The 15102-nt window shown below is 46.2% G+C and overlaps 3 protein-coding genes and 1 long non-coding RNA gene across 6 annotated transcripts; 1 reads left to right on the top strand and 3 right to left on the bottom strand.

Annotated features, from left to right (window-relative positions):
• Positions 1 to 2273: 2273 nt before the first annotated feature.
• On the bottom strand, positions 2274 to 3246 carry LOC100830880 (dirigent protein 21). The gene has a single exon (XM_003559887.4). The coding sequence runs from the start codon at positions 3109 to 3111 to the stop codon at positions 2503 to 2505; it is 609 nt and encodes a 202-aa protein (XP_003559935.1). The 5' UTR covers positions 3112 to 3246; the 3' UTR covers positions 2274 to 2502.
• A 1243-nt stretch (positions 3247 to 4489) lies between these two features.
• Positions 4490 to 7908, bottom strand: LOC100842210. The gene is made up of 5 exons (XM_003562611.4): positions 7752 to 7908; positions 6246 to 7099; positions 5971 to 6171; positions 5491 to 5686; positions 4490 to 4936 (listed from the first exon to the last, which is right to left on the bottom strand). The coding sequence occupies exons 2-5, from the start codon at positions 7044 to 7046 to the stop codon at positions 4752 to 4754; spliced, it is 1383 nt and encodes a 460-aa protein (XP_003562659.1). The 5' UTR covers positions 7047 to 7099; positions 7752 to 7908; the 3' UTR covers positions 4490 to 4751.
• A 173-nt stretch (positions 7909 to 8081) lies between these two features.
• On the top strand, positions 8082 to 11894 carry LOC104583743. The gene is made up of 2 exons (XR_731701.3): positions 8082 to 8377; positions 11588 to 11894. It is a non-coding gene; the product is annotated as an uncharacterized LOC104583743 (long non-coding RNA).
• On the bottom strand, positions 8645 to 14059 carry LOC100841916 (sucrose synthase 2). Of its 3 annotated transcripts, none has more exons than XM_024461679.1 (16): positions 13798 to 14059; positions 13148 to 13267; positions 12538 to 12667; positions 12297 to 12448; positions 12008 to 12200; positions 11591 to 11709; positions 11273 to 11489; positions 11052 to 11147; positions 10790 to 10963; positions 10597 to 10713; positions 10349 to 10515; positions 10042 to 10266; positions 9650 to 9968; positions 9311 to 9555; positions 9078 to 9216; positions 8645 to 8984 (listed from the first exon to the last, which is right to left on the bottom strand). In XM_024461679.1, the coding sequence occupies exons 2-16, from the start codon at positions 13258 to 13260 to the stop codon at positions 8937 to 8939; spliced, it is 2454 nt and encodes an 817-aa protein (XP_024317447.1). In that variant the 5' UTR covers positions 13261 to 13267; positions 13798 to 14059; the 3' UTR covers positions 8645 to 8936. The 3 variants fall into 3 exon arrangements, with proteins under 3 accessions (XP_024317447.1, XP_003562658.1, XP_024317444.1); XM_003562610.4 differs by having other exon boundaries at positions 13833 to 14055; XM_024461676.1 differs by lacking the exon at positions 13798 to 14059 and having other exon boundaries at positions 13148 to 13736.
• Between the last annotated feature and the right edge of the window lie 1043 nt (positions 14060 to 15102).

The raw sequence follows: 15102 nt of genomic DNA, 5'->3' as shown, positions 1-15102 counted from the left end.
GCATCATAAAGTTAAACTAACGCTAACCTGGCATCCCGGGCGTATGCCGGCATAGTTTTCTTATCTTGTAAGTTTGCAGGATAAGGACGAGCCCCTTGACCTCGGCGGTGCCAAGATCCTTCAACGGTCTTATCCTGACCACGCGGTGCAAAGTAAAGCAGTGCCATCATCATCTCAGAAAAGCAGTCAGGTGACCACGCTAGAGAAGCACCGAAAGGGAATCTATGACGGAATCTGGCAGAGGATAGTTGTACCCGTTGCAGGCTGGCAGGGAAAAGTAAAGTTGTCTTGTCCCCTGTGGTACTGCCTGGAGGGAACCGAGCCACGTGCCCGGCGGGGCCCAAGGAAGGTGACGTTAGACTCGACCCGCATGTCAGTGTGACATGCCTGGCCCATAAATAGAGCACTACACCTCCCTAGAGAGGAGATCGAGCACTTAGACATTTTAGGATTTCCCCCTCTTCATCTTCTTCCTCAATTATACAGCTCAAGGATCGTCATTGTAGAGCTTGCTTATCTCGGCTAATACAACAAAGCAGGAGTAGGAGTCTTACCTCGACAAAAAGACTCCGAACCTGGGTAAATCTGTGTGTTCTTGTGTGAATCATGCGTGTTCTTTTTCACGTCCTCCCTCCTCCGGTTCCTCCTTCGTCCATCGGCCCCAAGTTAAGCCATCTTATGGCATCTGCCGTGACACCACCATGACATATGTTGTGCTGTCCGTCAGGCTAATTATCGTGTATTGAAAGCTCTCTTTTTTTTAGTGGAACGACCGAAGCTTTATTAGCTAGAAAAATTCGTAGGGATACAAATATTGGCTGGTGGATGATCCAACCAGACATAACGTCCAGCCTCAAAAGACGTTGCTAGCCGAGCTAATTTATGAGTTTTTCCATTTGCTTCGCATCTAACCTCCTTGTCGCAATACCTCGAATGATCATTGCATGCGGTCCAAACTGCTTCTCCCCATTGATCTTCTTGATAACATTCAAACAATCCGAAGCAATCTTAATTCGTTGGGCATTAATATCCACCGCCAGAGAGATGGCTCCGTCACAAGCATGAGACTCCGAGATTTCAGGATCCGACAAACCGTCGAAGACCACCGCAGAAGCTCTCCGTCAGGCTAATTAAGGATGCGGTTGCTGGGCTGGGCTGGGCGAGTGCGGGCCGACTGATTCCTCCGTTTTGACTGAGCGGGCCGAACCGTTTTTTTGGGACAATTTCTGGCGGCGCAGGCCGCTCCGGTCTGGCCCAACTATCAATCCAAACGCCAAAGAAAATGGGCTGAGCCGCCCCAACAACCCCACAACCAAACGCGTCCTAAAGGATCTATCGTGTAGTGAGAATTAGGCTCGTTAAAGAAAAAAGAAACGCATGGGTGGAGGTGGGCCAGCCGGGATGGGCTAAGCCGGCCCAAGCAGTTCGCATGCGCGTAAAGGAGCGTGGGGCGTCCACGCCGCACGGTAAGGCGAGCGTGCGCACGCCGCTGTGGAGTTCTGTCCAAGAAACAAAAAAGAGGTGAGCAGCCGCACGTACACAACTCTCCTGGCTCCAAAGAAAAAAGGAAAAATCAGCCCACAAGTCACGCACGATGCTGCAAGGCTCGAAATCTTTAGGAATTTTTTTTAGGTTGGTCGTTTGACTCGCAGGATCAAATTCTATAGGAATTTTTTCTATATTGGTCTATAGAAAAATTTACATCCACTTCAACTTTTCGGAAAAAATCTTTTGATCCAATCAAACAAACTTTGATGCAAAGAAAACCTTAGGGCCTCTTTGGGTCAAAAGAATTCTAAAACAAAGGAATCAAATGTCATGGCATAGTAAAACCTATAGGATTTGAAAACACATGAATATGTAGTACAAGTGGTTTGGTTGCATCATAGAAAAAATGTAGGAATTTTGTATAGAAATGAGTGCATGACATGGTTGTCATAGACACAAAGGGATTTTTCTAAGAGGTCTAACCTCTTGCTAGAATTCCTATGGGATTGAAGTGTATGAAATCAATCTATAGGAATCTTGTAAGATCTATTCCTTTGAACCAAAGAGCCTCTAGAGGAAAAAAAATTATGGAATAAAATCTTACAAAAATCCTTTGGAATCCCTTCGATCCAAAAATGCCCTTATAGGGCCCAAGTGGACATGACATTGCAGTCTTACAATTTTTTCTATTACTTTACTTTTCCAGTCCTACGAATAAAAGAGGCCCTAAATTTGTAGCATTAATTAAGCACTTTATTAGCATCTTTTCTAGAAAGCTTAGTAAATGGAAGCATTAATTAAGCACTTTATTAGCATCTTTTCTAGTAGAAAATTTAAACACTTAAACAACATATGGACTCATGCATGGTACACTTCTACTCACCGAAACGAAGCAAGGTACACGACACAACAGTAAACGATAATCAGGCTGCATGCATGACACTACATCCTGATGACGGCGACCCCGAAATCGGTGTCAACACATCCCAATAACGGATCAGGTGATCAAGCTAGCTATTCATCGAAGAGGGACTCCCGTGTGAATTTCTCCGGGGGCGTCAAGGTGATTTCTTGATAACGGATCTTGGCGTAGAGGTCGATCTTGTCGACGAGGACGACGGAGTCCGGCGTGGTGTAGTTCCTCACGGAGGTCATGACGGAGTAGCCACGGGCCATCCTGAAGCGGCCGGTGCCGCCCACCAAGGAGCGCTCCACGGGGGCCTCGAAGTCCAGCACGGGGCCCAGCAACGCGAGCGTGCTCCCGTTGTACTTGCCCGCCGTGAACACCACGTTCATCGACGTCATCAGGCCCGGCGGGCTCACCACCCCGGACCCGACGAACAGGCCCTGGAACCGACCCACGAGGTTCGAGGCCCACCGGTCCGGCCCGTCGCGCAGCTCGTTGTCCAGCACGTTCACCGTGCCGAACATGGAGTTGCCGCCCAGCGGGGACTGCACGGACCTCAGCATCGTGGCGTGCCGGCCGGAGACCGTCTCGTGCATGTACACGGTGATGTGCGTCAGCCAGTCGCCGGGGTACTGCGCCGCCACCGGCACGAGGGACGGCGATGACGATACGGCCAGCAGGACGGCGAGCAACAGCAGCGGCGAGCAGGAAGCCATGGCAGAGAGGAAGAAGATGCAATGCTGGTCACAACTGATGGGTATGATCGAACTTGCTTTAGGTTCATGCCACAATATAAATAGGCGCTTCACTGACCACCTACACTGCACTGGCAACTTACTGGTAAGTAGCAGTCTCTATGCATGAGACGACTATACATGAAGAGTGCACGATCCCTTTTTGGGTTGCTAAACACGTGTATCACGTAGTAGAACGGACCATTTTGATTGCCATTCATCGTGGGATTAACCATTCGGTCAACTATTGAGCATAGCATAAGTTGGGTATCACACGCAGATCTGTAATTAATTTTCTGTCTTTCAACTTGTGGGCAGGATCGAGGGAGATCGAATCAGCTGGTTTTACTACTAGTAATACCTTTTGCGGTAGAAAAATCGGCAGTGGGTTGATTTTTGGGAGGATATTTAATTTGGATACACGTGATTCTGTTTTACACTTTTACTACTAGCTCACAGATCTGGCCAGTGAACAAACACGAGACGAGCCGACGATCGTTACCTCCAAACGTGGCGTGGGGATCCATCCGCAAGCTGAGAAAGAAATTCCTACGTTCCGAGCAGCGAAACTTCATCAGATCGAGCTACTAGTGCTAGTTTATTCTGATTAATTCCAAGTGCAATCGGTTCGTTGACCATTGACCAAGCTCTGTACTGCATCAGCATCGTCTCACGTGTTAAGAAGTCTCAAGACGACGCAGCTCGGCAACTTGAGCTGTTCTATAATGGTTCCCCGTACACTGCGGACTGTCACGGCAGTCTAATTTTTAGGTTACCACGGGCATGGGAAGGAACCATCCGGCTAATTATAAGAGAAGCCGTGCCGCTTGCCAGTAGAAGAAGGATAAGGGGATAGGACTCCAAGATTGCCACGTCCGACTGTGCTCCCAAGTAAACGCCTCCTGATCTAGTTTCCGATACAGTTTGTATCCCTGTTATTAATCGGCCACTTGTGGCAGGAAAGACAAGGGGAACCATCAAATTCTCCTACTCCATACAGTAAAAATGCAGTAGAAGTCTCTATACTTGAACAGTTGGCTCCTTTCGTCACTGTAGTCCGGAAATGCAGATTTTTATTGACTCTTTTCTTCATGACTAAGCATTGCTTGTAAAATGGTAGGCAAACGTAGTTAGCAATTTCTCAACCAAAGGGCAATCGCATAATAAATGAGGTTAATCTCACCCAAAATGCAAGTAAAACTAACTGAAGAAATAGTTCTTCAATTCACACAAAATTTCTTTTGATAAGTGTAAATCCCAACACAAGCGTGTTACTGATTAACTTCATAAGCAAATTGCTGGATAAAGATGTTGTGCTTTGTGAAGCCAACTCTCTGTCCAGATGCAAACACGAACAATCTAATCTTTTACTTGTACCACTTCCTTTTGAATTTGAGGTGGTCCTCCGTTTTCACCACAAGGACTTGAGTTACTTAAAAGTGCTTCACTGCACGATTGCAACACAACCGCAGACATCCTGACAATATTTACATGCGTCAGTACGTACTTACAGTGAACCCATCCAATAAAACCTGTACATTTTCATTTTTCCCCAAGGAATTTCCTAGCATCTTTTTTAGATATATGTACATCACTGAAATCTGAGACTACCATGACCAGAACTAGCAAACCATTTTGGAGAATAGATCATCTAGAGCTGAGTACAGGGGCTGGGCAGCTCTGGGCTTCTCCACCCTCCCAAACAGGATATCGTTTGTAGTCAAGTAAGCGTCCCCGTAGAAGCGCAGGTTGGTGTCTAATCTGGTTGTCACGACATTTCCTTCCAGTGAGACCCCAACGAAGGCACCTGTTTTAAGTTTTGAAATAAAGAAAATTTGAAATCAATAGGATATTGAGATACATCAGCTGTGGCTTCCAAACTTCCTAACAGGTAGAGCCAAACATAGAAGATTGATTTTTACTTGTCAAGAAGCTTGGCTAATGAGAGAACTGAATCTGTTGACATGATTATTAATTTTTATTAGAAACCAAGCCCGGCCAATTTCTAAGATAAAGTTCACTTTCGTTCTCATCTGACCTGACCCACCACAGTATGACCATCAACAAGTAAATCATCTAGGTCACATCGTGTGAGAGTCAGGTGCGAGTGAGGTGGCAGAAATTGCCATGTCTGAACCAGCGAAAATGGGTGGATGATGGATTTGGAAAGTTCAGGATCAGCTTTCCACCAAAAGAACAATTAGGTTGAAAAGTCAACCATGTAAAAAATTCAAGGACGAAAGTGAACTTTATTCTTTCTACAAACTTCCGCTTGGAGTTTTCCCACTGGTCTGTACCATCTCTAATATTTAACATATATGTATATTAACATTGATGTCAAGAGGTGACTTTCTTTCGTACCTTTGCTGCAGCTGTAAGTGTAGCATATCCCAGAACCTTTTTCACTTGCCCGAACATCTGCTTCAAGGGCTCTGCCAATTGGTCCTGCTGCCGCACTTAATCCCGCCCCAAGAGAAAGATGCATGCGGCTGCTGAATGCCTTGACAGCTTTAAGATCATGAAGAACAATTATAAAATCTGTCAATTCTCCTCCAATCTGGAAAATACAAAAAAAAATGTCATTATCAGACTTCACCATCCAAATCATCACCGCACTTCAGTATTAACTTGTCTTTTACATTGTGCAAATCTCATAAGCAAACAAGCCATGATGAAGATACATACATGATATATAAATGCATGCAAGACATAGAAACTCATTAGGCTTTTTTTCATCATCACTTAAGTATTTTCAGTGGTCACGAGACTTTTTATCTAATCAGCAGGTAGACTGTAGATATTGCATGTAGATTTATAAAGAAGAGTTTATTAGACAATTACCTGCACTCCCCACCCCAGGCCAACAGATAAAACCGCAGATGGGGCGGACCATGATCCATCTGATCTGCAAGCAACTACAAGGCCAGTGCCAATCTTGTAAGTAAGAACTGCACCTGCCTTGGCAACTGTTAGAACAGCAAGCCCCTTTGCTCCCTTGAGGATAGATGATGGGATGGACTTCTCGGGATTTAATCTAGAAACCTACAAATTCCAAAATAGAAACAGTTTTCAGCCCTGGATAACAAGTATATATCTATTTGAGGAATCGAACATACCTGGCAATATTTCCTCATAGTATTTGTTGCCTTGTATATCTCATACTCCATTGATAATCCAACAGGCAAATTCAACCAGCTTCTCGTGCTCGTCCAATCCATGACATCATGTTTTGCAGGCTGCATGGCATTACTGTTGTAATTGATCAACAAACCCTGGAGTGGATCAAGTCTATCGTAGCAAGCATCACAGACTCTCTGAGGATCACGCTGTCTGAACTTCATGGGCATCAAGGATCTTCCCTTGGAACATTCTTTGCAGAATATACCTCCACAGAAGCGGCAATGGTGCCTTCCACGAGTCAGAGCTGTGAAAGGAGAACTGCACTGCAGGCACACGCTAGTAGTGCTATCAGGTAACCATTCTGGGGGATCTGCCTGCAACACCTCCCTGTATGCTCTGAACTGTAAAGCATTTGCTTCAAGAAGCGGTGGTGCACTTGGAACACAGACAGACGAATGCAAATCGCCATCCTTGCCAGATCCTAGAAATGATACATCTGTGCTAGGATTTTGATGCTGCAACGTATCATCCTCATTCTTGCTTGCACGAGAAACAATCGCAGACAGACCACCTAGAACAGTCTTCAAATTGATAGTTGAACTAGGTCGTGGTATGGTGAATAGATCTTCTCTTGGACCATATTCTGATGGAAAGTCTGGTTCCTGGGATGGCTCAAAGAGATAGTCGTGCGCAAGATAATTGTTCCCTGGAGATTGATTGGACATAGGAGCTCCTTGGCTGTGGTAGCTATCGATTTTGGAGAGGGATGAGTATGTCAATTCATTTGGAGTCTCCATGGAATCATTTATACACAGCACTCATGTAGTAATTGGGAATAACACAGAACAACCTAACAAACAGAGAGGAACAAAACATTAATATGGTAGATCCTTCAAAACGTCCCTCTAGTTCATTCATTATAAATCAACAATTCATTATAAGCTAATATAAGCTAAACAAACTCATTCTTTCGCCTAATTCATTCATGTACTGTGTACTTCTACAGATACATGAAACTCTCCACATGTATTTTAATGGCAGGTTTCTCATTTCGAACGGTGATTGGCATTCTACTTCTGCTATTTCTCAGCAATAAGCATTGCAACAGAGCCACAAACTATCCATGCAAGTAAGTAACTCTATGTGATTAAAATCTAAGGCGCGTATCTGAACCTACAGGTGCACACTGGCACACTCAATAATTATTCCCACACAAGGATGGCTTGCAGCAAGTATACCTAGCGTCTAGTGGGTAAGCAACGGGGAGAAATCCCGAAACCCTACACGGAACAGATGGATCGATCAACCCTGCCTAATAACCATCACCACGGCAATCAAGACCACATACACCACAAACAATCCGAAAAACAGACTACGCGATCGAACTACTTAGCAAGGGGGAAACCAGCTAACCGTCTCCGCCCGGATCCGGCCTAACGAATCGCACCGCCGTACGAAGCGAGAACCAGGGGAGGAAATCGAGAGGGAGTAGGAGAAGTTACCGAGGCCGTCTAGGCGGCGGCGGCGGTGCCGGATCGGAGGGGGGGTTTCGATGGGCGATCGCCGCGGGAGGTGAAGCTTTGGCGTGCCGTGGGGACTGGCGTGTTTCTTCCGTTGGCCGGCAAAGGTTTGGGGAAAAGGAGGGGAAGAGGAAGAGGGGGACTACCTCATCTTCACGCTATCGGGCTCGGGTCCTGGACTCCTGGTCGATCCGGTCACGTACGGGTTAGCTTTTTCTTTTTGAGGATCCGAGCTGGAAAGGAAGGACCCGGTTTGTTTCTCAGACTTGTGTGGCCCATTACAGGCCCATGAAGCGTGAAGTCATGGGCCGAGCAGGACGGCGGCTTTGCGCGCTGCGTCTATGGTGCTGCCGTTTGCATCGGCACATGGTGGCCTTGGAAGAGGCGACGCCGGCCACTCCGGCGGCGGCGGCCCGCTTCACCCGAGATTGGAGCGGCACGGCGGCGTGAGCACGGGGCGGCGCATCGGCGGCCGGAAATTGAAGGCCGAAGGCATGGAGACGGCGTCCCGTCTTTGCGCGCTTCGCTGGGCCGGCTGGCTCGCCGTTGGCCGCCCGCGTTTATTCGTCGGCTTATCCTTTCTGCCTCCACGCGTGCTGGCGGCGCATGTGAGTCCCCTCTCTCCGTCTACTTTGTTGCTTCGATTCCGTGGATTTTTTTTTTTTTGCCGAAATCGTTCATTCAAGTTAGACAAATGACACAGTTAATCCCCAATCCTCGGGTGCCTGGGGTTAAAGAAAGCATTCGGCCAGAATTCGAAATTCACTCACGGTCACGGACCACCTATTTCTCAAGCGCTCATGCTAATAATGTCGGGGAAGCTGCTCAAGCGCCCAGAATTTTGGATAGTTTGAATTTGAGGACAAAAAGAAGACTATAGTACCGAAACGGTCTTATTATTCATTCATCCATTCAGCATCCATAGAAAAACACCGAAACAGTCTTATTATTTATTCATTCATCATTCATAGCATCCATCAAAAACCACCGGAATTTGCTCAGGTTCAGTTCCCCTCATACGACAACACAGAGACCCCCACATGAACTAGAAACTAAAAGCTAGGAAAGGCAAAGGCGCAAACATTCTTCGATCTCTGATCCATCCCCGAATTGAGAATGGCAAAACGGAGTGCTCGCCCGCCATTTATTTCTCCGGTGAGGGCCAAATCATTTGCTTGAGGTCTCACCCTCAACAGCCAACGGAACAGTGCTAGCCTGCAGACAGCAAAGGAACAGATAAATTAGGTATCAAGACATGAACTGAGCTAAAATTATCGAAGTGATCGAGCGTGGTGCCATGGTGTGTACCATTTTGCGGTACTTGAGGGCGTAGAGCATCTCGAGGTAGCGACGAGTCTCGCGCCTGTCGAGGTTGGAGACATACTTCCAGAAACCATAGACGCCGGAGAGGGTCATCAGTCTCTCAGAGTAAAGCTTCCAGGTGTACCTGCATTAAGATCATGACATGGCATCAATTTCAGTTCAGTACTGTAAAAAGAGGCACTGCATGAGATGGTAACATAGGATGAGGGAGAAAATACTTCTCCTCGATGCGTTGGAGTCCACCCTGTGAGATCTTGTTCCAGTGGCTTGGGTCTTCCTGACTCTTCTCAAAAAATTCCACAAGTAACTCAGAGGCCTTGTCATTCTGGTATGGATCAATGTGGTAGCCGGACACGCCATGCACAATGATCTCAGCTGGGCCACCGTAGGCAGTCGCAAATGTGGGAAGGCCACAGGTCATGGCCTCTATGACAGTAAGACCAAATGCCTCATAGAAAGCAGGCTGGGCACAGGACAGCAAATATGAAAGAGAGTGTCAGAACTAGCAAATGTCACGACTCGGTCATAGCGAGTTCATGGCCTGTCAGTGTTCTTACCTGCACAAATGCTCCCTTCATGTCGCAGATGTAGCGGTAGAGCTCACCATTGCGGACACGGTTCATCTGAGCAGATATCCAGCGAATGTGGCCCTTCAGGTTGTACTGGTTGATGAGATCAAACATCTTCTTGAACTCGGCCTGCTCCTCCTTGTCCTTGGACTCCTTTCCATGGTCACCACAGACAACCACAAGGTTTACCAGCTCCTGTAGGCGAGGGTTCCGGCCATAAAATTCGACTAGGCCAGTCATATTCTTCACGCGGTCCAGCCTAGCCATCGAGAAGATGATTGGCTTCTTCTTTTCCTTCAACACAAATCTGAAGAGATGCTCTAGTTAGATGGCTGCATCTATTCAATAAGAACTCAAAACTGATAGAAATATGATCCTACTTGTGCTCAGCATTCTCAACATCACTGAAGAGTAGCTCCTCAATCTCTGTATGGAGGGAGGTAAGTCTCTTCTGTTGTTCAGCGTATGGGAAGTAGATGGACATGTCAGCACCAGGGGAGACGATGTTGAACTTGGGGTCGAAGACGTCAATACCATGGACAACACGATATAGGCCAGGCATTGTGAATGCCATGTGTGACTCGTACTGCCCTACAGTGTCCTTGCTGAAAATTGGGTGATAACAGTAGATCAGTTCATGATATTTGCAAATAACACAATGCTATGTCTGTAGTTTGTGAATCTTACTTTCCAGCAATCTCTTGGAAGGTACTGGTGATGATGAAGTCAGCATGGTTCATTGCAATCAGGTCAGCTGTGAACTGGCAGGAAAAGTGGTAGTGATCCTCAAATTTCTTCCAGTAAAGGTCCGAGTTGGGATACTTGGTTTTCTCAAGCGCATGGGCAATCGTACACTGCATATAACAAAACAACAAATGTGATGAACTGCGGTGATGAGAATAGATCGTGTATGAGCAAGGGGCTGGAGTGCATACATGAGTAACCCCCAACTTGTGTGCCAACAAACATGCAACAAGGTTGCCATCACTGTAGTTCCCAATGATCAGGTCAGGGGTGGCCTGCAGCTCTCCGGCGATCTCATGTGCCACATCCTGAAAGAAACAGAAAAATGATGATTACCATTCTAATAAGAAACAAACTAAACATGGTGGAAAGTGAGATGCATACATCAGTGTAAGCTTCCAGGTAAGGCCAGACTTCGAAGCGCGAGATCCATTTGCGAACAATACCATCTTCTGTTTTGAATGGCACACGGAGGATGTGAGTATGCTCGGTGCCAAGGACCTTCTCAAGACGCTGGCCACAGGTGGTGCCATGTGCATCAGGGAGCAACCTGGTGACCTATGTAAGACCAAAGACCAAAGAGGCCTCATTAGGGATCAATTAAAATAGAGAGTTCATATTTGGTCATATTGGGTGCTAAACTTACTATTAGAATCTTTGGTGTAATGTTGAGACCTTGCTGCTTGATCCTCAACAGCATCTCGTTCTCCATAGCCCGGACTTGGTCCAAAATGTAAACAACCTGTGTGTTGCCATCATGGTACATGAAGAGTGAATATGTCAACAAAGATTTTGCGGTGTTTAGTACATGAAGAGTGAATATGTCAAACTGTCAAAATTGCATTTTGGGGGGGGGCGGGATTCTACCTGCCCACCAGTATCAGGGTACCCCAAGACATTGGCCTGAGCAAAGTAACCATGAGGAGACAGGATGACAACATTGAAAACCATTGGGATTGTTCCGAGGAATTTTTCCAAGGCAGACGGATCAGGGGCCTCCAGAAGGTCCAAAAGAAGGTGAATAGTATTGCTCACACGGTGAGCGCAGTCGCCCCAACCTTTCTCCAAACCAAGTTCTTGGAAACTGAATTTGTTTGATGAAAAGAAATTTGTACATGGTAACATTAAGTTTTTTTCTGGAACAATAAGGCTTTGAATTATCACATATATATGATGATGCAGTACCGGTGATGGAACTCCGAGTACGGGGTGTCTACTGGAAGGCCTGACAGATGCTTCTCTGCCATCCTCAACGCAGCTTGGAGGGCACTGATACTGCGAATTCTGTCGTTCAACATCATGGTCTGAAAATAAGAAAGGAAATATTACACACCTGGCTTGATTCAAATGCAGTAGTAATTCCTGTTTCCGACGTTCACTTGTTACCTGACTATTTGTGAGCAGGCTATTGTACTTATTTCAGTATGAATGCTTCTATGTTTTTTTTACAGGTTGGTCATGTTATTATGAAATATCTAAGTGATACTAATTATCTGACCAAATTTGCAATACAAATCTATATTGGTCATCAAACACACTCCACAGTAAAATCACCAACATAGATGTGAGTCTAACGTGTAACTTCTAACTTTAGTGGCCTACCATTCCCTTGTAGTTGTGTTCACGGAGGAAGTTGAGCAAGGGAGACATGCTCTCCTTGTCATGGAACAGCTTTGACGACAAGTGCCTGTTCAAGAACTGGACACCATTGCCAATAGACTTTGAGAGCGATGGGCGAGGGAAGGAGGCGTTGAATGGCCCAAAGTCCAGCTCCAGCACGAAGTTGTTATCAGTCCTGGAACATGAACATCAAAAGCCGTTACATGACTGCCAGACATCTCACAAAACTGAGATATAAGCTGGGCTGTTAATATCAAAGAAGTGCACATGCCTCCCATTCACAAGCAGCTCCTTGAACTGCAAGTACTCGGGGACGGTCAACTCCTCAACACCGAGCTCGCTCACATTGACCCTCACATACTCCCAGACGCCGGGCCTTGGCCGGATTGCAAGGGCAACCCATGGAGGGATCACAATTGCCTCCTGTAAGAAACCAACATACAGAACAAGAGCTGAAAACACTGAGAACATCAATGGAATAATATGGTAGAGCCGGTTTTGGCGGCACAAACTTGTGCCCCTCTTAGGAGATCTTCAAAGGCGCTGTCCTTCAGCTTCTCGCGCTCGGCCTCAGGGATTGCAGCATCGTACTCGGCAGTGATCTGGTGGGGCTGCAGCATTCCCTTTCCTTGGTTAACTAGCCTGAACAAATTATTGCAGATGTATCAGATCTAGCAACTAATGTTACTTTGAACAAAGTTTCACAAGATATGTTTATGAATTTTGTTATATTGTAAGTACAGTAAGTAATATATACTGGAAATACAAAAATAAATAACTATTGATGCTTTTTGGTACAAGCTGGACTAAATAGGATAAGAAATAGCAAGGTTAGACAAATCGCTATCATAAAACATTTATACAAGTACATAACCTGATGCCTGAATTTAATGCCACAAAAGCAATCTTAGCAAGGAAAACAAAAAAGCATGCAGAATGGCGGATTAAATTATATTTGGTCAGATCTAGCATTTACTGCAAACAAATTTGGTGGAATTGAGCATACAGAAAAGGTATCATATAATCCAGCTCATACTGTATCATAATTCAGAAATCCACGAAGGAACCGCAATGCATCATATTAACCATAGCATGTGTGCAGCAGATTGAACGAAGACAGACCTCGAGAAGACGGCGACGAGCTCATTGGTGTGCACGGCTAGGGAATCGCAGATGCGCTCCCTCACGCTGTGGAGACGGACCAGTGTGCGCTGATCTCCAGTAGTCTCCCCCATTGCTATGCTGCATACAGACAGAGATGCACAAGATCCACAAATCAGGAAGCTTATCTGGGATTTCCTAACCTGGTTGGTAAATTTTGCTTCTTCAAAGATTAAATAGCTCTTCACGATAAGTTGGATAGAAAGGAAACCAACAAAAAAGAACTGCCTGGATGCTGCATTTCAGGGACTTCAATTATACTCTAAAAACCGCGAGAAAAAATCCAAACTGATGCTGTACCCCAGCATCCCTGAAGATCTCCTCAAAGTAACAAGTATTACGCCTATACTAATCCAGTTTGTAAACCAGCATGCATGATCTCCCCAAAACACTTGACCCAGACACTAAAAAAAAAGATCTCATACATCAACCAAAGAAAGACACAATTAGCAGCACAACCAGATGAGTGCACGCAGACGCCGATCTAGAGCACCAAAATCAACAATCTAACACCAAAATTTCACAGCTGTACGTAATTCCATATAAAAACTGCAAACTAAACCGAGTTATATAGAACAGTAAAGGAACATATGTATGTATAAACTGCATACATGAACAGAGCTGATGTAGTAGTATTAGTATTAACCTTGCTCTCAAGGAAGAGAAGGCACAGGACAGGAGGGGGGGAGGAGAACGCTGCTGGTGATGAGATGTGGGCAACACCTAGATCCCCTATTTATACACAGCCGGTGCTAGCTGCGCCTGTGCTGTGCAGGCTTCCTCGCTCTGAAACGGCCGGCGCCGCGGTATAGAAAAAGGCTCTCTTTTTTTTCCCTTGCACTCTGCCGCTGTTCGGCGGCGTCCGTTCATTGATTCTTGGCAGGATTTGCGTCTGGAAAGTATTTAGTACTGCCGGTGCCAAGTGTTCCGTTTCCGACGAAGCACCCCTGACAAGCGTCCCGTGCTGCTGCTTGCTTGCCTTCGTATGTGTATTCGCAGATTAATTAGACGCTAGCCATAGCTCTATACCTACCAACAAACTTTGTTTCGTAGTTACACACAGATTTCTTTCACGGTGCTCTATCTTGCAGCTGAAAACCGCATAGCTAGAAGTTTCTGCAGTAATGAGCAAGCACCGGACCGGCCAGCCAGCCACCGTTGGTTCGCCACAGTGTCTTGCAAGGATTAATCAGTACTTAGCTGGGTGCCAATATATGTAAGACTCTCGTCTTGTAGCAGCGGACGGCCCTCGTATGCCGCTGCCATGACGTGCACTTGGCGCTATCCATCGCCGATCGGTGAGATCATTAGAGTAAAGCGGCGCATGTATATACCATGGTTCATGACTCTGCTATTCTTTGTTTTCCACTTTTATACTCCCTCCGTCCCAAATTAAATTAACTGACGTGTTACCCGATCAGTCGGGTCCGCTCGTGCGTGTGCATTGTGCAAAGCCGGCGGGGACTGCCAAATCTGCACATATAATGCGCGATCGACGTTGGGCTGGACTACTTTGATGCATGCAAAATTTTAACGAACTTTCCTTCCCCTCGAGCTTGATTTGGTCCCCAAATGCTATCTCCGGCAGGACGCTGCGTGTGCCCATGTACACCGAGCGAAAAACCCGCCTCGTATCTGCTACCTTTCGCGGGGCATTGAAGTATTGAAGCACCGTACGCATCCTTTTTTACTTCCTGGGCGTCCTCCTTTTTCTCCTTGGAGGAAAGGGGAAGATGATAACGGCAAGAAATGAAAGCCCGGATCGATGCAGAGACAAGTAGTAGATAGGTTAAGGACCTCTCACTCTCAAGAGCATGCTGTGAATGATACTCCGGCCCGACCAGAATAACGAATTCGAGCTAGCTGGGACAAGGACTTTATGGAGTGGCTAGCTAGCTAGATGGCTCTCTGAGATG

Source organism: Brachypodium distachyon, chromosome 1, assembly GCF_000005505.3.
Source record: "Brachypodium distachyon strain Bd21 chromosome 1, Brachypodium_distachyon_v3.0, whole genome shotgun sequence".
Taxonomy (NCBI): domain Eukaryota; kingdom Viridiplantae; phylum Streptophyta; class Magnoliopsida; order Poales; family Poaceae; genus Brachypodium; species Brachypodium distachyon.
This window is presented reverse-complemented; position numbering and strand designations above follow the sequence as displayed.